The sequence below is a fragment of the Ranitomeya imitator genome, chromosome 1 (genome assembly GCF_032444005.1).
Source record: "Ranitomeya imitator isolate aRanImi1 chromosome 1, aRanImi1.pri, whole genome shotgun sequence".
Taxonomy (NCBI): domain Eukaryota; kingdom Metazoa; phylum Chordata; class Amphibia; order Anura; family Dendrobatidae; genus Ranitomeya; species Ranitomeya imitator.
In genome coordinates, this window is record NC_091282.1 from 881,338,372 (window position 1) to 881,366,326 (window position 27,955).

A 27,955-nucleotide genomic window follows, 5' to 3' on the forward strand; every position below is an offset into this window, starting at 1 on the left:
ACATGTTGCATTTTTAGAGACGTCAAAAATCCGTCAAATATGCGCAGGCATGCACATGCCAATGAGTGCGTTAAAAAAATGCATTAATGTCTATGGGAACGCATGCGTATGCATGTCCTTGCGCACACACGCGTTCTACGCGCTTGCGTACTTCGGACTGCGCATGTCCAGGAACTAATTGAGACACGGCTTCCTGGAAATAACAAACGCATGTGCATAAAAAGCGCAAACGTAGGCAAAAAACGCATGCACACGCATCGTTTTTTTTGCCGTCATGCGTAAGCTGATGCGGATAAAAAACTCTGTGTATGCTGATAATAAGCTGCGCACATATACGCAAATGTGAACTTTGCCTTAGTGACTGGGGAGCAGGGTTATTATAACCTTTGTCAGGGCTGGTGTAATGGTGCTTTGTGCATTATTTATATTCCCTGTAACATTGTCCTGTATTGATCACTTGTTTTACACTGAGCAAATGCTTTCTTTACCATTCATATTCTTCCAGGACTTGTCTCTAGATATGATAAAGAAAATCATTTCAGAAGTGAACATCAAAGAGTTTACCCCATCCAATAAGGTACGTGCGTTCAGTCCGCCTAGGTTACATGCACATCACTAACACTCCAATGGCATTACTTTCTCAGCAACATAAAGATGTGTAAAAGTATAATGGTCTTTACAGTCCTGGTGAGGAAAACTGTACAAAGCTTCATGAAGGACTATAATCCTGTGCCCTTGTAGGTATTGGGGGTCCTTCTGACATGTCAGCAGGTATTATTGGTACTGTGAGACCACTGTATTCTCTGCAATTTTTTTTACATTTTTTTTTTCCTTGATCTGTGAATGTATATTTAGATGTGGTATTATGTTTTCCACTGGTACCTTTTTTTTTTATGTTGAACAATTTTTTTTTTTTTTGTCAGTTGTTTTGGGGTACATATAACTTATAACAAACCTATTGTCTCTTTATGGGGAGAAATATAAATCAAACAGCAATTCTGCTCCTGGTGTCTTTGACATTTTACAATTTATGCTATGCTATTTTATGTGATTTGCCCTACTGCATAAAGGTTAGGTTAGTACGCTTATGGTCATATCAAGCTTTTACAGTTTTTTTTTTTATTTATTTATTTTGTATAATAAATATGTTCGGTAAAACTTATGGTTCTAGGAATTTGGCCACTTTAAAATACGGTAGTTGATTTTTTTTTTTCAGTTGGCAGAATTGTGTGAGAGGCGAGCTTATTTATTAGCTGACAATTGCTTGTTTTCTTTGGTACCATTGTGTGGTACATGCGACTGTTTATTCACTTATTACACTCTTTGGAAGGCAAAATAAACAAACTGCAATTTTAGATTATTATTTTGTTTTATTAAAAGAAAAATTGTTCATGGTTATTTTTATGTGGGTCCGTATTATATATAAATAGTTTATTTGCTACTTTTGCACACACAATTGCCTTTACTTTTTTTTCTGGTACAAGGCATGAACTAAACAATTAATTTTCAATAATGTTCAGATCAGGGGACTGTGAGGGCCATTGTAAAACCTTCAGCTTGCACCTTTTCAGGTAGTCTATTGTGGGTTATGACATGTATTTAGGATCATTATCCATTTGTTGGAGCCATCCTCTTTTCAACTTCAGCTTTTTTACAGGTGTAATGTTGCATCAAGAATTTTTTTGACATTTCATTGTATCCATTCTTCCCTCCTACCCGTGAAAGGTTCCTCGTGCCATTGGCTGCAACAGAACCCCGAAGCATGATTGATCCACCTCCATGCTTAATGGTTGGCAAGATGTTATTTTCCTGAAATTCTGTGCCCTTTTTTTCTCCACACATACCTCTTGATCATTGTGGCCAAAGAGTTATATCTTAACCTCATCAGTCCACAGGACTTGTTTCCGAAATGCATCAAGCTTGTTTAGATATTCTTTTGTAAACTTCTCATACTGAATTTTATGGTGAGGATACAGGATAGGTTTTCTTCTGATGACTCTTCCATGAAGGCCATATTTGTGTCTGCTATTTGAGAGTCTGCTAAATGTTTCTGGAGGTGTTTTTTTTTTCCGGTTAAGTCAGATTTGCCAGTTCTGATTTCTTCTCTAGCAATCCTACAAGCAGCCCTCAATGAAATTTTGCTTGGTCTTACAGACCTCATTTTGACCTTCATTGTTCCTATTAACTGTCATTTCTTAATTACATTTCTAACTGAGGAAAAGGTAACTAGCAAAGTTTTTACAATCTGCTTATAGCCTCCTCTTGCTTTGCTTCTCCACCATTTCTATTTTCAGAGTGCTAGGCAGCTGCTTAGAAGAACCCATATTTGCTGTTTTTTGGCACAAGATTACAGGAGGCTGTGTTTTTATAAAGCTGGGAAATTTGCATCACCTGGACTTTCCTAGTGATGATGGTGAACAAGCCATAACCCTAACAGGCTAATTAAGGTCTGAAACATTGGTTAAAGGGAGTCTGTCACCCGCAAAATCGTATATGGGCTGTGGCCACCGGCATCAGGGGCTTATCTACAGCATTCTGGAATGCTGTGGATAAGCCTCCGATGTATCCTGAAAGATGAGAAATAAAGGTTATATTATACTCACCCAGGGGCAGTCTCGGTCCGATGGGTGTCGCGGTCCGCCTCCCATCTTCATACGATGACGTCCTCTTGTCTTCTTGTTCCGGCTCTGGCAAACTTTGTCTGCCCTGTTGAGGGCAGAGCAAAGTACTGCAGTGCGCAGGCGCTGTGCCTCTCTGACCTTTCCCGGCGCCTGCGCACTGCAGTACTTTGCTCTGCCCTCAACAGGGCAGACAAAGTACGCCGGAGCCGCGGCAGGAAGACAAGAAGACGTCATCATATGAAGATGGGAGGCGCTGGACCCAGACCGGCGATGCCCATCGGACTGAACCGCCCCTGGGTGAGTATAATATAACCTTTATTTCTCATCTTTCAGGTTACATCGGGGGCTTAGCTACAGCATTACAGAATGCTGTAGATAAGCCCCTGATGCCGGTGGCCGTAGCTCATATACGATTTTGGGGGTGACAATTTTAAATGGAGTCTATCTGAGCACGCACATCTCCAAAGGTGCCCAAGCTTTTGCATCAGCCCACTTTCCTTTTTGTAATTTTAAAAATATGAAAAATAAAAAGATATAGCTTATATACTCGCGTGTAAGCCACGTTTTTCAGCACATTTTTTTTTTGTGTTCAAAATGCCCCTCTGCTTATACACGAGTCATTGTTCCAGCTTAATGCGGGGGAGGGGGAGCAGCGGGTCACAGGAGGCAGGAGCCGGCGGCTGTGACTGTAACTGTGCCAGCTGATAAAAAAATGAATAATCACTGCATTGGCAATGAATATTAATTTTTCTTATAGCGTGTGCACAGTTGCAGCCGCCGGCTTTCAGCAGCTGTCGGGTTCTCAAGGGTGCGCGCTCATTAAGGTAATGAATATTCACCTCTCTCCACTCCTATAGACTGGAGAGAGGTGAATATTCATTACATTAATAAGCGGGGACACATGATCGCACGGCCGCATGAGCTGCTGGAAATCGGAACGAGATGCTGCGAGGGTACGCAGGGAAGGTAAGTAGGATATTTTTTTGCTTGTTTGTTTGTGTGTGTGTGTGTGTATGAATGTGTCACGCACGCACGCACACACACACACATATATATACATACATACATACATACATACATATACATATACATATACCATGCATACAAGGATGGCAATAAGGAGCCCATGCTTGCAAGGATGGGGATTAGCGGATGATGCACGCTTGGCTTATACTCGACTCAATAAGTTTTCCCAGTTTTTCGAGGCAAAATTAGGTGCCTCGGCTTTATACTCGGGTCAGCTTATGCATGAGTATATACGGTATATGTGTTTTCGCCTGAAACAAAGGAAATGTCATCTTTAACTTTAGATCTTTTAGAGATCATTTCATCTTCAACTTGCTTAACTGTTCACAACAGCAGTAATTTTAACCAGGGGTGCCCAAAATTTAACATGCCATTGTAGTCTTATGTTGTGGGTTATTATAAATGCTGCAGTACTAAAGATATGGCGTTTTTACAAGGATTTTTTTTTTTATTGAAAAAAACATTCTTGTATTAAAAGTTTGTTAAATTTCTAGAGTTTTGTTTTTTTTACACTTTGTATTGTATTGTATTTTTTGCACCTCTTTCTAGTTCCATGACGGGACTTAAACTTGCAGTCCTTTGATTGCAGTGATAGTACAATTTACTACTTATCAATGTTTGACAGGAAGCCTACTAGACCCCTCCTACGCCACAATCTGACATGCTGAGATATACATATGGGAGACACTGAGGCCATCTTCTATGGCTATACCGGTGACTAAACTGTCTGATTGCTGTAATATTCTTGGTCCGGACGCACAGTTATGTCCTGTTGCTGGAAGGTGTTTAAACACAGGCAGCAATAATACCGTAATTGTGTTTTCTTGTTTTTTTGTTTTTTTCTTTTGTTTTTGTTCACAATTTTCTACTTTTACCCATTTTGTAACGGCTGGAAGTACTTTGTAGTTTGTACATTTAAATTGATAGGTTTTTTGCAGTTTATGCTGACCTTTTAGAATCTGTTACGTAATATTCTATAAGTTTATTAGATTTGTTGTTAATACATTTTGTTTTTTAACAATTGGAAACCTTTTTTTATTGTGGGTTTTTTTTTCCCCCTTAGATTGTAGAAACAGATGAAAATGCGAAAAAGCCTGACCAAATGCCAGTAAGCAGTGAAGATGAGAGGCTAGCTGTCCTGCAGTTAGAAAGAGTCATTGCAGAGGGCCGAGCCTCACAAGGTCAGTTCTAAATAAAACTTAGATTTTGACTATATCCTACAAACCGCTCTTGTCACAGATCATCAGGTATTTCTGAATTTTGATTAAAGGCATTGAAAGTTATCCCCTATCATAGGAGTCAATATCCCAATTGTTAGGGGTGTGCCAGCTGGGACCACCACCAATCCCAGTTACCGTTGCTCTGATGATATTCATGTGAATAAGGCGGCTGTCAATCATGTGCCCTACTTCTCCATTCTTATGGGTGTGATGAAGACCAGCCAAACACCACACTCCGCTATCTCTGGCAGTCCTGTTATGATTGACCACTGCTCTATTTGTATTCGTACAGGGCTTTTCAAAGCCCCGATTCTCTAGAGCGGTGTGGGTCCCAGCCGTCAGACCCCTAGCGATCAATAAGTTTATCCCTTATAGCTTTCAAACTTGCATCAACCCTATAAAGGGGTTTTCTGGCCTTGGGGTACAAGTCTGCAGTCACTCTGTGAGTGCAGATATCTGAATCCTCACTTCGTGCTTGCTCTCATGATACTATTTGTGTACACGTGGCCACGTGCCGACTAGACATTATCGGCCTCGCTCAATGAAAGTGCATTGATCAAGGCCAGACACGTGTAGTCGGAATGTGGCCGGAAGTATGCAAATCGCAATATTTGTTGTCGCATGACTGCCCACTCCCAGCATCGGAAAATCCTCAAAGTGCACATGCTGTGAAGATTCTACAGTGACTACAGACTTGTACCCCAAGGGCGGACAACCCCATTAATTACTAAACTCTCTATATATAGCTCATGACTTTTCTTGCTTTCCTTTTACAATCTTTTTTTTTTTCCCGGTAGAGGATCTTCAAATGAAGATGTTATCATTTGAAAAGGATGATGACCGCAATGAACATATCAACTTTATCACAGCAGCTTCCAATTTGAGAGCAAAAATGTATAGCATTGAACCAGCCGACAGACTAAAGACCAAGCGTATTGCAGGGAAGATTATCCCAGCCATAGCTACAGCTACGGCAGCCGTGTCTGGCCTGGTTAGTGGAAATCTGAACCATATGTTTTGTGTTCTCTCTTCTAGCCTTTAAATTGTACCTATGCCCAGAATAGTCATTATTTATTTGGATTTTGTATCAATATCCATGTAATGAATTCACTTCACTATAGATGCCTTTACCTATTGAAATTAATATCAAGGTTATTTGAACACTTTTTTTTCTGCATATATTTTCCTGCATCATGTCAATTTTTCCCATGCAGGAAATATTGCAGAATTGCTACAGAAATTAATTGCATATGGAACACGGTGGTCCTTAAGTGCACCACATGTCGGACATTTGCCGATTTGCCCATTAAGGTTGTGTGCACACGATGCAGATTTAGTGCAGTTCTGCAGCGTTTTTTTCCGCGCAGAAACGCAGATCTGCACTGTGACTTACAGTACAATGCAAATCAATGTGAAAAAAAAGCTGTGCACATGGTGCAGAAAAATCAGCGCATAAATGCTGCAGATTTCAAAGAAGTGCATGTCACTTCTTTTGTGCGGATCTGCAGCGTTTCTGCACCCCTCCATTAATAGAAATCCGCAGTGGCAAAAACTGCAGAAATTCCGCACAAAAAAACGCACTAAAACTGCATAAAAACCGCAGCAAATCTGCAGCTGCGGATTCTGCCAGGAGATGCTGATTTTGTGCAGAAAATTCTGCACCTCTTTTCTTACGTGTGCACATAGCCTAAAGTTAGCGCCACGTCGTTTCATTGTTGTGGTCCTTTTTTCTTGTAAATATTTGGGGAATTGTGCCCCTCTTCAAGCTTGGGTTTCCCTTTACTTTTGCAGGTTGCACTGGAGTTGATTAAAGTTGTTGGAGGACATCCATTTGAAGCTTACAAGAACTGCTTCTTTAATCTAGCAATTCCAATAATAGTATTCACGGAGACTGCAGAAGTAAAAAGGACCCCGATCAGGTACCCTGCCCAGATGAGGCCTTTTATCCGTTTCCTCATTCTTGTGTAAAGCCTTCCCTTCCCATGGTTTGAGTTTTCCAATTATGTGACCAGTTGCAGCAAACCATAAACGAGCACTGGTAGAAATTTTACAACCATGTTAAACAATGTTTTCTGCTGTGAACATTGGTCAGATGTATAAAATAAGTTATTGTTTGCTGTTATTTTTTCTTTCTTTGCTTCTAAGTGGGAAACTGGGACAACATGGCCTCCCTAATTGTCCCTAAGTGGGTAGGGCACATGGTGCTGAATCCTCGGACTGTTACTCTCTTCTATAAGGCCGAGGAGCAGAACAGTCTAGCTTCTGTTTTCTGCCAGCCATGGGTTCACAATGGGTATGCCCCCCCATATTCTGTATGCTATCACAAGATTGCTAGTCGCTGATGGGTGGGGGGGGACACTATGTATCTTCCATGCCAGCCTATGCGAAAAGAAAGAACATGGGATGGGAAAATGGAATTATGCAAACATGGCAAAATTCGCTGGCCTCATGACCACAAAACTAATTAGGGCCCTGTCATCATTGTGGCCTTCTTATCTGCACTATATATTCTTCTTTCTCCGGCCACTTTAGTCTGCAAATGGCCCACTACCTCCAGTTCACAATCACTTTTAATGGAGGCCTAACCTGCATTGTGATCTTTACCTGTACCCTATACATGCGATCACATTGGAGTTTTGGTGACCACAAGGGTGTTGTTTTTTTCTAAGAGTCACTTTATCCCTAACCAGCGGGGACTTTTTTCAACTTCTGATTCGCCTCTTAAGACTATCACATTCGGGGGCTAGTGTGCTGCAGACCACTGTCTGCTTGACGGCTCACATGGGCACCTGTTGCTTTTTCCCACCCGTTGGGACTGCTCTGAGATGTTTCATTGTACTTACCATAAAATCACGTTGGGGACATAACCCCCACACTGTTCCTGGCTCTGGAACAGTTCTGGTTGCCTGTGGCCTATAGGTTTTTCATCCCTGGGTGCAAGTCATGTTGATTCCTGTCTTTGTTTTCTTGTTTTTAGAATTTTTCATGTCTTTCGAGTTACTCTACTGCTTTTGGCACTAAATTGATCTACCCGGTATCTAAGGATAGTGTATATAGCCAACACTTATTTTTTTGTCTTGTGTCCCCCATTGTATTCAACAAGAAAGGGACTTTAAAGGGAACCTGTCACCCCCAAAATGGAAGATGAGCTAAGCCCACCGGCATCAGAGGCTTATCTACAGCATTCTGGAATTCTGTAGATAAGCCCCCGATGTAACCTGAAAGATGAGAAAAAGAGGTTCGATTATACTCACCTGGGCAGGCGGTCCGGTCCGATGGGCGTCGCGGACCGGGGCCTCCCATCTTCTTACGATGATGTCCTCTTCTTGTCTTCACGCTGCGGCTCCGGCACAGGCGTAATTTGTCTGACCTGTTGAGGGCAGAGCAAAGTACTGCAGTGCGCAGGCGCCAGGCCTCTCTGACCTATCCCGCCACCTGCGCACTGAAGTATTTTGCTCTGTCCTCAACAGGTCAGACAAATTACGCCTGCGCTGGAGCCGCAGCGTGAAGACAAGAAGAGGACATAATCATAAGAAGATGGGAGGCCCCGGACCGCGACACCGATCGGACCGGACCGCAGCGGAACCGCCCCTGGGTGAGTATAATCTAACCTGTTTTTCTGATCTTTCAGGATACATCAGGGGCTTATCTACAGCATTACAGAATGCTGTAGATAAGCCCCTGATGCCGGTGGGCTTAGCTCACCTTCGATTTTGGGGGTGACAGGTTCCCTTTAAAGCAATTACAAAAAAATCCAATCCTTATTTTTCCACTTTTATTTCTTTGCTCCCTTCTCCTTATGCCAACAGAGTATAGAGTAAGACTCCACCCTACTGATGGCACTCGGAAAACAGAGGACACGCTTTTTTTTTTTTTTTTTTGTATTTCATGGAGTCCAGTTTTTACGTTTCCTCCCAGTTGCATTGAGCAGTGGACATTAATCCACCTCTGTTACACAGCATGTACTACAGAGATTGGTGTGTAGGCAGCTACTGTCCCCCTTCATGGGCAGAGTAAGTGTGTGATGCAGATTATCTTGTAGGTGAGGCGTCACACCCTTATCTAGTCGGCCATCGCTGATACTGTTGCCCACTTGATCCATCAAGGTGTGGTGTCAGTGTCCGCCTTTACCATATTGGCAGTGGAGCATCCCGTTCTTTCTCTTTCTGCGATGCTGCTTTCTTAGATTTCACATCTGAAAGTGGACAACAAAATTTGTCTTTTCATGGTGCCATGGAGTTTTCTCTTTACAACTTTGGAATAAGATCTTCTCTTTGCTTCTTCCAAAAATGTATCAGTTTTGGTGTCTGTGTGTTTTCTCTTTAAAGAGATTCTCAGTTACCATTTTTTTCCTGCTATTCTTTTTCCAGTTTTTTTCCTAGATATGCTGGTCTGTCATCCAGTTTTTTCCCTAGATATGCTGGTCTGCCATCCAGTTTTTTCCTTAGATATGCTGGTCTGTCATCCAGTTTTTTCCCTAGATATGCTGGTCTGTCATCCAGTTTTTTCCCTTCTTTATCCATCTGAACTAGTCTTTTTTTTATATATATTAGGGAATGCTTACCACCACTACTTTTGGATCCAGCTGTAGTTTTTTTTTATATTTATTTATGTATCTGACATAGCCTCCTTTTATTTGCCACTTTTCACCAATCTGACGTCATACAAGGCTACAATTGAACATGCTCAGCAGCTTGCTTTAATTTCAATAGAATCAGTGTTTTATCAGTAAGAGATTATTACTGCTGGACTAGGTGTCTAGTGCCGGGCAGTCAGTCTATTCTGTGTAACCCCGCCCCCACCACTGGCTGGCAGCTTGCTGACAATGTATTGTGTACCCATGGAAGTGCCAGTCAGTGGTGTGGGCAGGATTATACACAGCTCCACATTCTGACCTCTGCTACATCTACAGCAGAGAAAGCAGGGACTTCATCAAAACTGCACCAAACAGTCCAGTAAGTGATGCATAGCTGGAATTGGGCTCTCTGCCTCTACATCAAACTGCTCTCAGGTTCTATAGCGAAATCCTTTTGACAGATTCCCTTTGAAAGTAAAAAAGGTAGTAAATAGGTGCTTCATAAGGCATTAATGGAACCATTTATAACTAGTTCATGGCCTTAGGGATTCAAAGAACATCTGTAGACACTACGGGACACTGACCAAATCTGAAAAAAGGACTAGAATAGTTATATGTTATTATGAAATGATCTTCCACGTTTAGCCAAAACTGTTTTAGAAGTTTGGTCTGTAATGGGAGAATGTCCATGTAAAGCAGGAGTGTGGAACCTCAGGCCCCTGGGCCATTTATGGACCTCGATGACCTTTTTATCAGGCCCCCGAGCAGATTCTCAGGGACCGCATTCTTGGGCAGGGAGGTGTATTCTGATTGCCACCATATGATGGCCCACACACACGCAGTGTTCACTACTGAACACTGAAGGGCATGCAATGAAAGATTGTCACTGGTGTTCGGACGTAAAGTTACAATGTACTTTGTGGGTGGAGTTTGTTCGGCCCCTGAAGGATGGTATCAATATCCAAATGGCCCTTGGCAGAAAATAGATTCCCCACTCCTGATGTAAAGGTTCTGATTAATAAGTTGATTGTTTTCGGTCTTCCAGAAATGGCATTTCCTTTACAATCTGGGACAGATGGACAATATACGGCAAGGAAGAGTTTACGCTTTTGGACTTCATTAACGCTGTCAAAGTAAGATTATGTCCTTTGATACATTAGCATAGCTTGCGTTAGTTAAAACTGTAGAAATGTATGTAATTAAAGTGAAATTGCTGTGGAATAAAAAAGTTGAACTACCTTTTAACCCTTTAAGGACCAGTGAATTCATTATTTATTTTTCCCTCACCTTCTTCCAAGAGCCGTCACTTTATTTTATTGTATTAATATAAATGTATGAGGGCTTATCTGCTGGGCAAGTTGTAGTTTTGAATAATAATAATATTCATTTTGACATGAAAAATATGGGATGAAATGGTGAAAAAAAAAAAAAAAAGCAATTCTACCATTGTTTTAGGGGTTTGTTTTTGCGGAGTTCGTTGTATGGTAAAAATAACCTGGAAAGGGCCTTGTCCAGGTCAGTACGATTACAACGATAACAAACATATATACATTTTTTAATTTTAAGTGATCGAAAAATTCAGAATTTTGTAAATAGTGTTTTGCTTTGTGTCACCATTTTCCGAAACAATTCTCGGTTCTGGTGTTTTTCATTTCTTTTCTTTTTACAGTGATTTAGTATAGTGGCTAATTCCATGTTTTGATTGGCCTTTTACAAATATGGTGATACAAAATGTTTTTTGTTTTGTTTTTTTTTTATTTTCCTTTATTTTTAATGTGGAAAAGGTTTGAATTACAAAAAAAAAAAAAAAATAAGTTTTTTTTTTCTTACATTATTCTTTAGTTCACTTCAACCTGTGACCTGTTTATTTCAGCATATAGTGCAGAATATTATAGCACAGGGGTGAGGAACCTCAGGCCCCAGGCCATTTACGGCCCTCGATGACCTTTTATCAGGCCCCGAGCAGATTCTCAGACACCACATTCTTGGGCAGGGAGCTGTATTCTGATTACAACCAGCTCCTTAGTTTCTTCTTGCTCTGTTAGCACACACACAGTGTTCACTACTGAACACTGAAGGGCATGCAATTAAAGATTACGTCCTGAAACCAGTGCCAGAGTCATGATGCACTTTGCGGCGGAGTTTGTACGGTCCCCGAAGGATGGTATAAATATCCAAATGGACCTTGGCAGTAAAAAAAGATTCCCCACCCCTGTTATAGCATATAGTCCAAATCTCAGGCTCCTATTGAGCTCAACCTGTGGCTGCGCTTTACAGGAGTGTGGAGATGATAGTGATGGGGGGTTTCTGCAGGCGGGAGCCAGATTACAGTGGTAGCTGATCTGTCCCTTGTGATCAAGTTGCTAGGGGTTCAAAGGGAACTGATGCGCTCGACCACGAGCAGACTTTGCATTTAACTGCACCCATCTTGGGTGTCAGGTCCGAGCATTCCTACATGAATTGGGTGTCCCAATATGGCGGTCGGTGAACTTCCTCCGCTTGGAATTCTGGGATACGGTGACATCTGGACAGAACAGGAAATGAAAATATTACAAGGCAATTATATAAATAGATATATATTCATTATAATATATAATGAACATGTGTGCACTTTTCACAGGAGCACTATGGAATAGAACCAACAATGGTTGTGCAAGGAGTCAAAATGTTGTACATCCCAGTTATGCCTGGCCATGCAAAAAGATTGAAGCTTACGTAAGTATTTAGTGAAGAAATACAAATATTAATGTTGTAATGTTGCAGGTTTTTTATAAGGACATTATCACCATAGACTAATATTTTGTATACTGCTACTTAATGACCACTGATAAGGGCACCCTTTTTGCTTTATTATAAGTTAAGTTTCACCGATAACTGCTGTTATTTTAAAGCTTCCGCCTTCTTGCTCATAAATACAAAATACTGTATTGTGCTGTGATTGACTGCTGTGGACAATAGATCATTTAAAATAAGGCAAAACTGGTAAAAAAAAATGTGGACCGCACATCCAATTTATATGCATTAATCTACTGTTTAAAACAAAAATTATCCAAACTGAACCTGAGATTCTTAGTAAGTTTATAAGCCCACTGCCACATCATGCCGAACCTGCTGTATTACATGAAGCAATGCATGGAGAGCCACCACAACTCTGCTCCAGCAGCAGGGTCCCACCTATTTTTGTTGTCAGGTTTTTTTGTCCAAGGTGAGGTGGGTTGTGTTTTGTTTTTTATCACATTGCACAGCTAGTGAATTGGTCATTGTTGCTGTGTCTAGTGGAGTGGTCTGATCCATAGCCATGGGAGCTCTTATGTAGCAGCATAGGCACTTTTGGGCAGCTGGTTTGCTCCCTCTGCTGTGGCAGTGTGGTGTCAGCGATGGTCCCCGTGCAGTGCAACACTAAATGAAGCACTACAGAGGTTCGCTGACTCATGGCAGTAGGCGTTATACAATTTGATCAAATTGTAAACTATGTGCCTCAGGTTTAGTTTTGCTAATTTTGCTTAGCAGCAATAGATTAATATACAGTACAGACCAAAAGTTTGGACACACCTTCTCACTGAAGGCATCAAAACTATGAATTAACACATGTGGAATTATATACTTAACAAAAAAGCGTGAAACAACTGAAATTATGTCTTATATTCTAGGTTCTTCAAAGTAGCCACCTTTTGCTTTGATGACTGCTTTGCACACTCTTGGCATTCTCTTGATGAGCTTCAAGAGGGAGTCACCGGGAATGGTTTTCACTTCACAGGTGTGCCCTGTCAGGTTTAATAAGTGGGATTTATTGCCTTAGGCCGGCGTCACACATGCGAGTTTTACGGACGTAAGAGCGCAGAAACTACGTCCGTAAAACTCGCAAAAAATACGGCACAATTATTCTCTATGCCTCTGCTCCTATCTGCCGTATTTTACTGATCAGTATTATACGGCTTTCTACGGCCGTACAAAATCGCTTTTTCTTTCTCCTTCCTAAAACCCGACATGATTTGAGACATGGTTTACATACAGTAAACCATGTCTTCTCTCCATTTTTTTACTGTATGTAAACCATGTCTCAAATCATGTCAGGTTTTAGGAAGGAGAAAGAAAAAGCCGGTAATTGAATTACCGGCTTTCAAGCTGTATAGCGCTGGAAAAAATATTAATATATATACATATATGTGTCTACTGGCATATATATATATTTATTTTTTTTTCTTTTTGGGACACATGGATCATTTCTATAGCGGTATGTTGGTTTTGCAAGCCTGCGAGAAAACCACGCAGTACGGATGCCATACGGATTACATACGGAGGATGCCATGCGCAAAAAACGCTGACACACCCTGCCTACGGAGGAGCTACGGACCACTATTTTCGGGACTTTTCAGCGTATTACGGCCGTAATATACGGACCGTATTGTTTTACGCTGTGTGTGACGCCGGCCTTATAAATGGGGTTGGGACCATCAGTTGTGTTGTGCAAAAGTCTGGCGCTACAAAGAAACTGGCTCACGTGAAGTCTGCCCCAGGAAAGGAAGATCAAGAGTCACCTCTGCTTCTGAGAATAAGTTTATCCGAGTCACCAGCCTCAGATTTCGCAGGTTAACAGCAGCTTAGATTAGAGACCAGGTCAATGCCACACAGAGTTCTAGCAGCAGACACATCTCTACAACAACTGTTAAGGGAGACTTTGTGCAGCAGGCCTTCACGGTAAAATAGCTGTTAGGAAACCACTGCTAAGGACAGGCAACAAGCAGAAGAGACTTGTTTGGGCTAAAGAACACAAGGAATGGACATTAGACCAGTGGAAATCTGTGCTTTGGTCTGATGAGTCCAAATTTGAGATCTTTGGTTCCAACCACCGTGTTTTTGTGCGACACAGAAAAGGTGAACGGATGGATTCTACATGCCTGGTTCCCACCGTGAAGCATGGAGGAGGAGGTGTGATGGTGTGAGGGTGCTTTGCTGGTGACTGTTGGAGATTTATTCAAAATTGAAGGCATACTGAACGAGCATTGCTACCACAGCATCTTGCAGCGGCATGCTATTCCATCCGACTTGCGATTAGTTGGACCATCCTTTATATTTCAACAGGACAATGACCCCAAACACACCTCCAGGCTGTGTAAGGGCTATTTGACCAAGAAGGAGAGTGATGGGGTGCTACGCCAGATGACCTGGCCTCCACAGTCACCAGACCTGAACCCAATCGAGATGGTTTGGGGTGAGCTGGACCGCAGAGTGAAGGCAAAAGGGCCAACAAGTGCTAAGCATCTCTGGGAACTCCTTCAAGATTGTTGGAAGACCATTCCCGGTGAATACCTCTTGAAGCTCATCAAGAGAATGCAAAGAGTGTGCAAAGCAGTCATCAAAGCAAAAGGTGGCTACTTTAAAGAACCTAGAATATAAGACCTAATTTCAGTGGTTTCACACTTTTTTGTTAAGTTTATAATTCAACATGTGTTAATTCATAGTTTTGATGCCTTCAGTGTTAATGTACAATTTTCTTTTTTGATTCAAATAAATTTTTATTAAGAATAACAAGATAATTGACATGTTACATTCTCAATACAAAGTTTTTCCCCTTCAAACAAGCCCCTTCAATCCCAACACCCCCACCCCCACCCAACAAAGCAGCTCACCTTGCTTAGCACCTCCATCATTAAAACAATAGAATAACTAATCCCAATAATGTAAGCCACATTTTACATTGCCATTAATTAGGGACCTTAATTCACTCAATTTCTATAATACCCCTATCCCATGGCAATCCACAGAGACCACAGTTTATTGAACATTTCAATTTTCCCTCTCTTCTTATAAACCCCTTTTCCAGTATCAGGCCCTGCTTCACATACTGGAGGAATTCTCCTCTTGACGGCTGTTCTTCCCTGATCCAATTTCGAGCAATTACCTTCCTAGCCATGTATAACAATCTGGCAATAGCTATCCTTAGGTTGTTATCCACTCCAATCTCATCCACGCATCCCAACAAGCACACAACTGGATCCCTTGGCACCTTACATCCATACGCACCTTCCATACGACTCAAAACTACCACCCAGAAGGCAGCCAATCTCGGACATGTCCACATCATATGAAATATATCAGCATCTGTAGATTTACACCTGGGGCATTCAGAATCATCTCGCAAACTTGCCTTATATAGCACTATCGGAGACTTATAAACCCTGTGTATCACATAGAGCTGTGACAGTCTATACGGTTCGCTCAGTGACAGTCTTGGGACCCATTCTAACACCGACTCCCAAGTCTCGTTATCCATTGGACCCAGATCCCTCTCCCACTTAGCTCTCGCCATTATCGGAAACCCCAACAGGAAAGTATGCAACAAATCTTCATACAAAGTGGATCTGACCCCTCCAGTAGTCCCTTCATTACATACATACTCCAGCACTATATCCCTTTGAATTCTAATACCTCCGTTCCTATTCTGAGCTCCAAAATTATGCCTCATCCGCAAATACTGATACTCCCCTGCAGTCCCAAGACCAAATTCCGCCTGCAATTGGGAAAATGATTTCAACTCACCTCGCTCAATTATTAGATACACGTACTAAATCCCTTTGACCTGCCATTCTGTCAGTATCCCCAGTGCCTCAAACTCCTGTAAATTATTGTTATGCCATAGCGGTGAGAATCTAGTCAAGTCCGTGATCCCACGTATATGTCTCAGCCTACCCCACAGCCTACATATCAACAACACAGTCGGGTATAATTTCCCCAGAGCCCCCAGGGATCCATCCTCCAAACATTGTACCACTGGCCTTTTTTTTTGTCACCACTTCCATCAACCGCTGTACCGCTCCAGATGACCCCTCAAGTGCCCATCCCTTTAAGATGCTGACTTTGGGCTGCAAGAAAGTATATTTCACGGTTAGGCAGTGCCAGGCCCCCATCTTCCTTGGGTCGCTGAAGTGTCTCCAGTTTGATACGCGGATATTGTCTCCCCCATATTAAATTCTTAAACAGAGAGTTAATCTGTCTAAATTTCCCGCGCGGTATCCAAACTGGCGCATTATGAAGAATATACAGTATTTTCGGCATCAGAATCATTTTGATAAGTTTCACTTAATGTACAATTTTCATAGTCCTGAAAATACAGAAAAATCTTTAAATGAGAAGGTGTGTCCAAACTTTTGGTCTGTACTGTATATTTGCATGTGAGGTCCATGTACTTTCTTTTGCAGTTTTGGGACATCTTTATATGTTACACGTAATGTATATAGGAAAGTGAAAAAAAACAATAACGTGCTTCATCTGGCGACACTCCGGTTACAGCAGTGTATCAGGTGTTTGAGACTCTAACCTTTCTGGGCTTGAGACATAATCTAATGGATGCCTGTCATAAACCAGATGATGGATGATGCTAGTCCTTTCCTGTCCGATTGCCTGTGTTGGTCCAACTTGTAAGTCACACGTTAAAGGGATTGTCCACTATTCAGACAAGCCCCTTTCAATCCCTATGTTTTCCCTTAGTAAAATAACACGTCTTCTCACGGCCGGTGCCAGCACTGTTCCAGGGATGTCTGCACTAGGTCTCCTGGGCTCACATCACATTGTCACCCCAATCTGCACTGGCTTCTCTCTTCCCACCTTCATAAAATCAGACATCCAGAGGAAGTCAGAGCTGTGGCTGCCCTCACCTCCTCTCGATGTCCTTTACAGCGGTAGCCGAGCGAAGCCAGCGCTGATTGGCCGCAAGGATCGTGAGACATATTTAGCTAATGGCAACGCTGCTGGAATGGCGCCCGCATAAAAGGCGAGTAGGATTGTTTATTATTTTACTGTTTATTATTTTTACTGTCTTTTTGGCAGCAGTTTGCTCAAGTTTTTTTTTTAAATCCATTAAGCAATGAAGAAAACTTTTACAAAACGCTCAAAGACTCCCAGGCGTCTTTTTGGAGTTTTGCAACCTTCCAATTGACTTCTGTTGTAAAGTATGAAGCGGTCTTACAGCAGAAAACACTAGAAGAATTGGCGGTCGCTTCTTTTAAACTCTTGGCATTTTGAAAAACTGAAGCCAATTAACAACTGAACATATTAACCACCAAAGAAATAAATTGTAAGAGTCTCTCAAGTGCTTTTTGAACATGTGTTTTTTTTCCCAGGCATTTTTGGAGCGGACCTGCTTTCAAAGGCTCCTCATTGGTTTAGGAAGAAGAGAGTGATCTCCAAGTTTGCATTGGAATAACTGTAATGTTTGCTGTGAAATAACTTATATATTACAGGTGATTGGCCTACAATGGCTAGTCTGCTCCCCTTCGTCAGGTAAAAAACTGATGAATGGGGCAGTCTACACCCAAAGCGCGTTAAATGCTAATCACCTGAAATAGTTATTTCACAACAAACATTCCATGTCATCTTAAACTAGAAAGGTGCCAACTGGGAGATACTTCTTCTTCTTCTTGTCTTCACGTATTTTGTGATTTTTATCTTCTAGACACTTTTTCCTAAATTTTCCCCTTTGCGGTAGGGTTGTTTGGATTGTATATTGAGCACTTTTTTCCTTCTCTAGAATGCACAAGCTTGTGAAGGCTGGAGCTGATCGGAAATATGTCGACCTGACTGTGTCTTTTGCCCCAGAAGCCGATGAAGATGAAGATTTACCTGGACCCCCCGTGAGATATTACTTCAACAAGGAAAGCAATTAATGGCAGCACTGCTGACGTTTGAACAGGGTGAAGCCTTAACAAAGAGGAACCAGTGGAAGTAGTGATTTGCACTAATGTATGCATAACAGAACCTGCACCTATAGTGTCTCCCCTTGCTTTGTTGTATGCATTTCTTTGGACTGGATTACAGAATGTTTAGATGCAATATTCTGTGCTATGACCCAAAAAATAATCCATAAAAAAAAAATATAGGAAAATTAGGACGACTATTGACGGCTTAATTTCGTACTGTACCTCTTTTCCTGAAATGATAAAAGTGGAATGTGCTAGAATACTATTCAGTAATAATACGTCTTTGTGCCTTGTAGTCAGTATGTGAGATCCTCCAGCTTTGTGTGTGTGTGCGTATGTATATACAATGTAAAGACACAAACGTTTCTCCAAGTGACTTGTACTGTGACCCTACAAACGGCTCAATTTTTTGTTTTTTCCTTAGGATTTATTTAATGAATTTCTACTGGTCTCATTGAGCTATATCACAGTATATATTTACACGGTGTGACCTATCTCTGCTGTACATTATAAGGGTGTTAGAAGTTGCTGACCTCTGAAATGCCTTAGTGTTCAAAGATGTGATGAAGTGGTGTAATGTGTGCTTGGCCATGACGTATGTTCATGCACGCACCCTTTTATCTTCTGTTATTAATGTTTTCATACATTCTTCTTTGTGTTCTGTATGACCTCTATATACAGTACATAGATCACATACATAGTCTGACATAGTCTAAAATCTCTGAAAGGGAATCTGTCACCAGATTTCTGCTACTTTAGCTGAGCGCAGCATAATGTGGAAAGAGACCCTGATTCCAACAATGTGTCACTTACGTTTATTGGGTGCAGCAGTTGTGACACAATCAGTTTTTTAGATGTAGCAAAGCTCAACAAGCTATCCCCGCCCACACCACAGCATTCTGTGTACATAGTCTATAGACATTGAGCTGCTTATCAGAGGAAGGGGCGTGGTCAGACCAGGGCTCATAGGAGTTGTGATTCAGGCAGTGATAATCTCCTGGTGATAAAGCATACATTACATTGAAACAGCAGCACACAGCTTAAGTGACATATCCCTGAAATCTGTTTCTCATCTGCTACCTCATGCTGTCCTCCGATTTACATAGCAAAAACCTTCTGACAGATTTCCTTTATAAGAGAACATTTAAACTTGCTATTTTTTGGGGAGAAGACAGAATAATCTGTGTCAATTATTGTATGAAGCAAGAGTCATTGACATAATATGCCAAGTTACCAAGCTATCAATCAGTTAAGTTGTAGCCCAATGCGTGCATAGCTCAAGGGCCTTCAAGTTTACCTATCTACTAATCTTTCAGATTATTCTGTGAAAGAAAAGAAATGCAGCACCGAATCTTGGACTATTGATACCCAGCGGGCAGTTAACATAAATGAGATTTTACATTCTTCGACTTTATTAATTTTCAGCACTGTTGTGAATGTGGTGATTATCGCATTAGAACTTCCATGTAAATCAACATTCTGCTATAAACTGTGAACTTGTTAAAAAAGATACTGACCAAAATGATTTCTTAAAGTTGATTCATTTCTCAGATATTTTTTTCTCAGTCAGGCCAGTAAATACACATTTCCGACACTTATTTTTTTACTGAATCAACAAGGTTTTCTGCTTTTAATTTAAATAGTTTATTCAGGTAGGTAGGGGGACTCTGCCCCCTACAGTGTCCGTATGGAAGTGGAGTCTCTGAGTTCTTTCGTCTCTGCACCCCCATATGGACTATGTAGCCGTGCTCTGTGTCATTGCCAGCTCACATCACTGGCTCCTGTCTGCAGCTGTCTCTCTACTGTACTGGAGTACTGGACAAGAGCTCGAAATGACATTGAGCATGGCTACACAGTTCAGACAGTGCATATTGAGGGGTGTCACGGACCACTATGCCGAAGCCACCCTCATTTGCATATAAAATAAAGGTTTCTGGATTTTTATGCCACCTAAAGCGCTCAACCTTTACTATAAGTATTATTTACAGTGGGGGGAAATATGTATTTGATCCCTTGCTGATTTTGTAAGTTTGCCCACTGACGAAAACATGAACAGTCGAAAATTTTAAGGGTAGGTTAATTTTAACATTGAGAGATAGAATATCAAAAATAAAATCCAGAAAATCATTGTATAAATTATATAAATTTATTTGCATTTTGCGGTGATAAATAAGTATTTGATTCCTCTGGCAAACAAGACTTAATACTTGGTGGCAAAACCCTTGTTGGCAAGCACATCAGTCAGAATTTTTTGTAGTTGATGATGTTTGCGCACATGTCAGGAGAAATTTTTGGTCCACTCTTTGCAGATCATCTCTAAATCATTAAGATTTTGAGGCTGTTGCTTGGCAACTCGGAGCTTCAACTCCCTCCATAAGTTTTGTGCTTCTTTTTGAGCCACTGCTTTGTTGCCTTGGCTGTATGTTTTGGGTCATTGTCTTGCTGGAAGACCCAGCCACGACCCATTTTTAATGTCCTGTCGGAGGGAAGGAGGTTGTCACTCAGGATTTTACGGTACATGGCTCCATACATTCTCCCATTGATGCGGTGAAGTAGTGCTGTGCCCTTAGCTGAGAATCGCCCCCAAACTTAATGTTTCCACCACCGTGCTTGACAGTAGGGACGGTGTTCTTTGAGTCATAGGCAGCATTTCTCTTCCTCCAAACACGGCGAGTTGAATGAATGCCAAATACCTCAAATGTTGTCTCATCTGACCACAGCACCTTCTCCCAATCACTCACAGAATTATCCAGGTGTTCATTGGCAAACTACAGGCAGGCCTGCGCATGTGCCTTCTTGAGCAGGGGGACCTTGCGCACACTGCAGGATTTTAAACCTTTACAGCATAATGTGTTAGCAATGGTTTCCTTGATGACTGTGGTCCCATCTGCCTTGAGATCATTAACAAGTTCCCCGGTGTAGTTTTTGGCTGATCTCTCACCTTCCTCATGATCAAGGATACCCCACGAGGTGAGATTTTACATGGTGCCCCAGATCGATGACGATTGACAGTCATTTTGTATTCCTTCCATTTTCTTACTATTGCACCAACAGTTGTCTCCTTCTCACCCTGCGTGTTACTTATGGTTTTGTAGCCCATTCCAGCTTTGTGCAGGTCTATGATCTTGTCCCTGCACCCTTATAAAGCTCTTTGGTCTTGCCCATGTTGTAGAGGTTAGAGTCTGGCTGATTGAGTCTGTGGACCGGATTATTTTATAAAGATGACTATGTAAGACAGCCGTTTTTAATGCAGGTAATGAGTTGATTAGGAGCATCTAACTGGTCTGTAGGAGCCAGAACTCTTAATGGTTGGTAGGGGATCAAATACTTATTTCTCACTGCTAAATGCAAATAAATTTATATGATTTATACAATGTGATTTTCTGGATTTTATTTTTGATATTCTATCTCTCAATGTTAAAATTAACATCCCCTTAAATTTATAGGCTGTTCATGTCTTTGTCAGTGGGCATACTTTCAAAATCCGCAAGGGATTAAATACTTATTTCCCCAACTGTATATTGGGTCTTATTTGGTTTAGTTGGCATTTTGGGGGTGATAAGCTCCCTTTTAAATGGATCGTCCGAGATTCAGACATTTGCACCAACAAGAAATGTACGGACTCTGCGCTATCATTAGATTGTTTGCCTTGCTGCACCCTCTACTCCTCTCCCAGTTTTCTTCATCATCATGATGTTTTAAAAGGACCTGAATAAAGAATAACCTTCAGAGTGCCGCTAATCTCTTTCCTGAACATGAAATCAGACATTTATCCCAAAGTACGGAAAAAATTCTCTAGGACTGCAAGGCTAGTTCTTGTTAGACCTGTGTATACATTAGACCTCATACCATTGTGTCCCACATCACATGATGTGCGTCTGTCAGTCTTTACCGCAGAATGTCTGCCACTGACCAGTGATCATTAATCAATGTGGCTCCGTGATTTTACGTTACTGTGAACACAACCTCACTGAAGTCTCGTGCAAGACTTCTCAAACGTTTCCTACCGGGGCCTTTTCTTGTTGAACATAGGGATACCTGGCCAATTTTACTACCACAAAGAGTTGTTTCATGCCACATTTATGTATTTTTTTTTGTTTGCAGCCTCACATTTTCAAACTGTAAAAAAAAAAATGGATCAGTTTAAGGCTGCCGTCACAATATCAGTATTTGGTCAGTATTTTACATCAGTATTTCTCAGCCAAAACCAGGAGTGGAACAAATAGAGGAAAAGTATAAACATATGCACCACTTCTGCATTTATCACCCACTCCTGGTTTTGGCTGAGAAATACTGATGTAAAATACTGACCAAATACTACTAGTGTGACGGCAGCCTTCGGGTAAAAAGGTGCTGCAGATTGTGTTTTGCATCTTGTAAAAAAAAAAAAAAAAAAATTAGACCAGAACACGGTATCTTAAAATACCGATTTGATATTCTTTTTTTCCCAATATATTCTATGTATATAAAAAGAATGTAAATGCGTACTTTTTAGTTCAAATGGATACACCAAGTATACCATAAAACAATGTGTAAAACAGGTCTAACTTAATTTGTCTCCTAAAACCAGTATAACATTAAAAGACATTTTTCAGTAGGATGAACTCTGTTAAGCCATCTATACGGGCATGTAGGTCCTAGAAAGTTGTTTCATAAATTGATACCTGAGATCCGATGTCTTATTCCAGAGAAATCAATATTTTACATATGGTATCTGTTGAGATCTATGAGCCGGACACAAGCTCTGAGTGCAGATTTTAATACAGATCTATATTTAATAAAAGGGCTAGATACCAGTGTGAGATATGAAGTAACACAGGACAGCAGCATATTTAAGATCATTTTAAACTACTTGTCATCTAGAGATCGCAGCTTGCTGTACATAAATTGAATCTTTTTTGTCTATTTCACGGACAGCTAACACGGTTTCATAGAAGAGAACACACTGTACTCAGCCTTGGACCTAATAAATATGGTTTTTAGGTTCTGAATCTAAACAAGAATATTAATGTTCACTGAGCACAAGTAGGAATCTTGAAAGCAGTGAGGAATTTAAATTGTATAATATTTATGTAACATTCGAATATAAATCCGCTATATTCATTATTCATTCTGCGTATGGGTAATCATGTACACCTTGAATAATGAACTTGACCAAAGTCTAGTTCTGAAGTCACGGCTAGGGAATCTTTAAGCATCTTGATAAACTTTGTTACTGAGATCGCAGTTAACATGGGATTTCCATCCATTTCATATCATCTACACATCTACCTATGCCCTCTATTATTAAGGGAGAGTGATGTAATATTACATGATGTCATACATAGGATATGAATTTAATAAAACTATCACTACTGGAATATTCCAAGGGTCAGTATAGAAATGGATAAATGAGCCAAGCTATCAAATCAGAAATTCATTTCTTGTTTTGTTTTTTTTTTTGTTTTGTTTAGTTTTTGGGTTTTTTTTATCCTCAGGGGTGTTTATTGTCATATGCAAGCAAGGCCATTTCCACAATGACAGGTCTGCGGCTATGAAGTGTTTTAAAGATGTAATAATTTGGTTTCAAGAATTTTCCGTACATAGTATTATAGTCGATATTTGAATAAAAGAGCAGTTACAACTTTTCAGTAGTTTTGACTTTTTTTTTGTATTTTTGTACATCTATCCTAACCTACATGAAAAGTTATTTTTTAAGGGTTTGAACTCTTAATGGGAATTTTATTGTATAAAATTTTTTTTTTTTAAAAAGACTAAGACTGGTGTAAAACTAAACACTATTCCTCATTCCAGACGTCAGTTTTTTCACATACGAGAGAGTTTGATCAGATTTTTATCAGTGGTCATCAAAGTTTGGCTAGGGTTTCAACAGTTTTTTTTCTTTTTTCACTGATTTTGAAAAAAAAAGGTTTCTCCACGTTCTCATATCTGTCAGTGAAAGATGGACAGTACAAGAATTGCATCCGATTGCAGTCACTTTTTTTTTTTCACTGACCCATAGACTTTCTTTGCCGAATTTGATCCAACACTCTAATCAATAGCCCCTTAGCATTCATGCCTATGAAAATCTATCTGTGGAAAAAAAAAAGCATAACGCTCATACTTGAAAAACTGACGTGTGAATGAGCCATTAGCTTTTGTCATTCTCCTTTTCCGAAGCTCTCATTCCCAGTCACTGCTGGTCTCCTACTTACCGGTCTTCTCTTGACATTCAGGAAATGACTGCACAACCATTGATTGGCTGACCAGGTATTTCCTGCCGTTTTCTGTGTGTGGAGATGGGACCAAGAAGTAGAGACCAGTGAGGATAGAGGCAAAATGTGAGCAGAATGTGTCAGATAAGTGTCAGAATGGGAGCTTTGAGGAATCTGTGAGGGTATTGTTTTAATTTTATCTAACTTTTTTCAGTTTGTCTCAACCCTTTTGGGGGAAAGTTCTAGGCAGTAATGTTATAGTAATACCCGCTGTGGTATTTATCGCTTTGGATATCCTTACAAAGATGTTAAGATGCTGTACATCCGCTGCAAGTATTTGTGTCTTATCTGCTTATCAATAAGGAAAATACATTTAATAATATTGTTTATGTGGTGCTTGCTTATAAAGGTGATTGAATATTATACACACCTTATAAAAATAAAAAAACAGTGCCAATCTATCACAGAAAGTAGAGATGAGCCAATCTTTTGAAATTTGATTTTGCTAGCTTTGCCTAATTTTCCCAAAAATATTCCAGTGCGGATTCTCGGCCACTGCTCCCAGTCTCTGTTATTGTCGCCAGCGCTATCATCATGGCAACAGCACTGCAGCGAAGAACTGTGCTTAGTGGCTTTGCCGGAGTTCACGGCACAAACCACTTATAGGATGAGTACAGCATAATGTTTGTTTAGAAAAAAAAAACTGCAGCTGGGGCTTGTTCTCAGAAAACACCTTTAATTAAGCTTTTCAGAGCCTCCTTGGGTCTCTCATAGATACATTGAGAAAGTGACTTCCAGTTCACACAGAAGACAATTGTGTAAGCCAGCCGATCCCAATTACCATCACATGATACACAAGAGGATCAAAGCAGCGCTGGAAACGAAAGAAGATATCAGTGGTAACGGTAAGTTCTAGAGATGAGCGAATCTTTTGAGGTTTTGAATATAGCAGCTTTGCCAGATGGAAAAAAAAATTAGATTCAAAGCAAAGCTCCTAGTTGCCCAGAAAATGTGTATAACACTACAGTTTCTAGGACTGTCTTAAACCCTTTGGGTAGGCAAGGAGATGTCTTGTTGTTTATGGTCCGGTCTGGCAGTACCTGTACTACAGTATACATGACATGATGGACACGGAGTAGACGCCTGGCTAAGCATGGGTTGGTGGCTGCAGAACTGTGTAGAAGACTGATAGGCAGATGGTTTGGCCAGTATAATCATTGGCATCAGCAGTATGCACTGAAACATTTTGACAAATGTAAGGTTTTTTTCACTTGTGGGTAACTTGGTCCTCTGGAGTGTGACAGCCACCACTTGAGCAAAATACCCTCTCTTACAGTACATGAAGGCTGAACATGGCAATATACCCATAGCAAATGGAACTGTTCTTGCCACTGGTCCAATCTGCTTTTATACGTATAATATGTTATACGAGTGCAGGAGAGGTTAAACGATCGGTGTTCCCTCTTCCCTGTACTAAAGATAGCGTAATGCGCTGGGACGCACGGAGTAGTGGGCGGCATGTGAGTAATGCCCGCCCACCGGATGTGACGTTACGGCAGTGTGTGCCGACGTCCAGATATCCGGAACACAGCTTGCGTTCCCCTTGTTTCCAGGGTGCATACTCTTTGTCTACACCGGAAGTGAGTCTGTCGGCGTCCGGAAATGGGAGACGACAAGACGCCGGGTAGATACATATAAAAGGGGCGGGATTTAGACCGCTACAGCGTTATGCTCAGATGTATAGGTGACACAATCCCCTGAAGATTATTGTTTATATGAAACGCGTTGGGAGGCACCTCACAGGATAATGGACCCAGAAAGAATGATGCGGTTACGAGTCGAATAACCGACGTGATGGGCCATTTCAACTCAGCACTGCACCAGGTCTCTAGATGGTGACCAGCAGAAGGCAGATGAGTATCACTGGTTTATTTACGCATGTGACCCTCTGTATATTAGGCCAGTAATGCCTCTAGTTTAAGGGCTCTGGTATGTTTATAGGATCACTGCGGATGCTTTGAGCAATTTCATATATACCGCCGTGTAGGGGTTTTGTTTACACTGCAGCAGCAGATACCGTAAGGCTTGAAGTAGATACATAGCCTGTTGGGATAATACCCCGCCACATTAATATAGCTCTGGTCTAGAGCAGTGAGATCTAGAGGTTACGGATTCACAGTTTATGACCAAGTTATGTTCAAGATACTAGTGGATTTACCCCTATACTAGATTCTATCTTGGTGTGCGGTTATACGCTTATGCGTTTTTATATGTGTCTTTATGTGGTCCGTATGCACTTTCGTTAGCACTATATGTTTGCACTTTTTTAATTGGTAAAGAATAAAAGTTATATTTTAGTTATATATAGGAACCCGCTTTTTCAGTATTTGGTTTATTCTGGTTCTTTTGGTTTATTTGAGTCTGGCTTTATTCGGTTATATGCATGTGTATGTATGTGTGTGTGTGTGTATATATACACAGTGCCGACCAAAAGTTTAGACACACCCTCTCATTAAGTTTTTCTGTCTTTTCATGACTATGAAAATTGTACATTGTACAATTGAAAATATGTTTTATATTCTAGGTTCTTCAAAGTAGCCACTTTTTGCTTTGATGACTTACAGTGGGGCAAAAAAGTATTTAGTCAGTCAGCAATAGTGCAAGTTCCACCACTTAAAAAGATGAGAGGCGTCTGTAATTTACATCATAGGTAGACCTCAACTATGGGAGACAAACTGAGAAAAAAAAATCCAGAAAATCACATTATCTGTTTTTTTATCATTTTTTTTTTGCATATTATGGTGGAAAATAAGTATTTGGTCAGAAACAAAATTTCATCTCAATACTTTGTAATATATCCTTTGTTGGCAATGACAGAGGTCAAACGTTTTCTGTAAGTCTTCACAAGGTTGCCACACACTGTTGTTGGTATGTTGGCCCATTCCTCCATGCAGATCTCCTCTAGAGCAGTGATGTTTTTGGCTTTTCGCTTGGCAACACGGACTTTCAACTCCCTCCAAAGGTTTTCTATAGGGTTGAGATCCGGAGACTGGCTAGGCCACTCCAGGACCTTGAAATGCTTCTTACGAAGCCACTCCTTCGTTGCCCTGGCGGTGTGCTTTGGATCATTGTCATGTTGAAAGACCCAGCCACGTTTCCTCTTCAATGCCCTTGCTGATGGAAGGAGGTTTGCACTCAAAATCTCACGATACATGGCCCCATTCATTCTTTCATGTACCCGGATCAGTCGTCCTGGCCCCTTTGCAGAGAAACAGCCCCAAAGCATGATGTTTCCACCACCATGCTTTACAGTAGGTATGGTGTTTGATGGATGCAACTCAGTATTCTTTTTCCTCCAAACACGACAAGTTGTGTTTCTACCAAACAGTTCCAGTTTGGTTTCATCAGACCATAGGACATTCTCCCAAAACTCCTCTGGATCATCCAAATGCTCTCTAGCAAACTTCAGATGGGCCCGGACATGTACTGGCTTAAGCAGTGGGACACGTCTGGCACTGCAGGATCTGGGTCCATGGTGGCGTAGTGTGTTACTTATGGTAGGCCTTGTTACATTGGTCCCAGCTCTCTGCAGTTCATTCACTAGGTTCCCCCGCGTGGTTCT

The 27,955-nt window shown here is 41.0% G+C and overlaps 1 protein-coding gene across 4 annotated transcripts in view; it reads left to right on the top strand.

Moving 5' to 3' along the window:
• The window catches only part of UBA6 (ubiquitin like modifier activating enzyme 6), a 152,625-nt gene extending 132,976 nt beyond the window's left edge, over positions 1–19,649 (top strand). For all 4 annotated transcript variants that reach the window (XM_069743113.1, XM_069743115.1, XM_069743116.1 and 1 more), the window contains 7 exons: positions 506–577; positions 4,711–4,828; positions 5,665–5,858; positions 6,659–6,786; positions 10,489–10,576; positions 12,064–12,158; positions 17,971–19,649. In XM_069743113.1, the coding sequence (XP_069599214.1) occupies positions 506–577; positions 4,711–4,828; positions 5,665–5,858; positions 6,659–6,786; positions 10,489–10,576; positions 12,064–12,158; positions 17,971–18,106 (831 nt within the window). In that variant the 3' untranslated portion in view covers positions 18,107–19,649. The remainder of the gene's footprint in view (positions 1–505; positions 578–4,710; positions 4,829–5,664; positions 5,859–6,658; positions 6,787–10,488; positions 10,577–12,063; positions 12,159–17,970) is intronic.
• Positions 19,650–27,955: the final 8,306 nt, after the last annotated feature.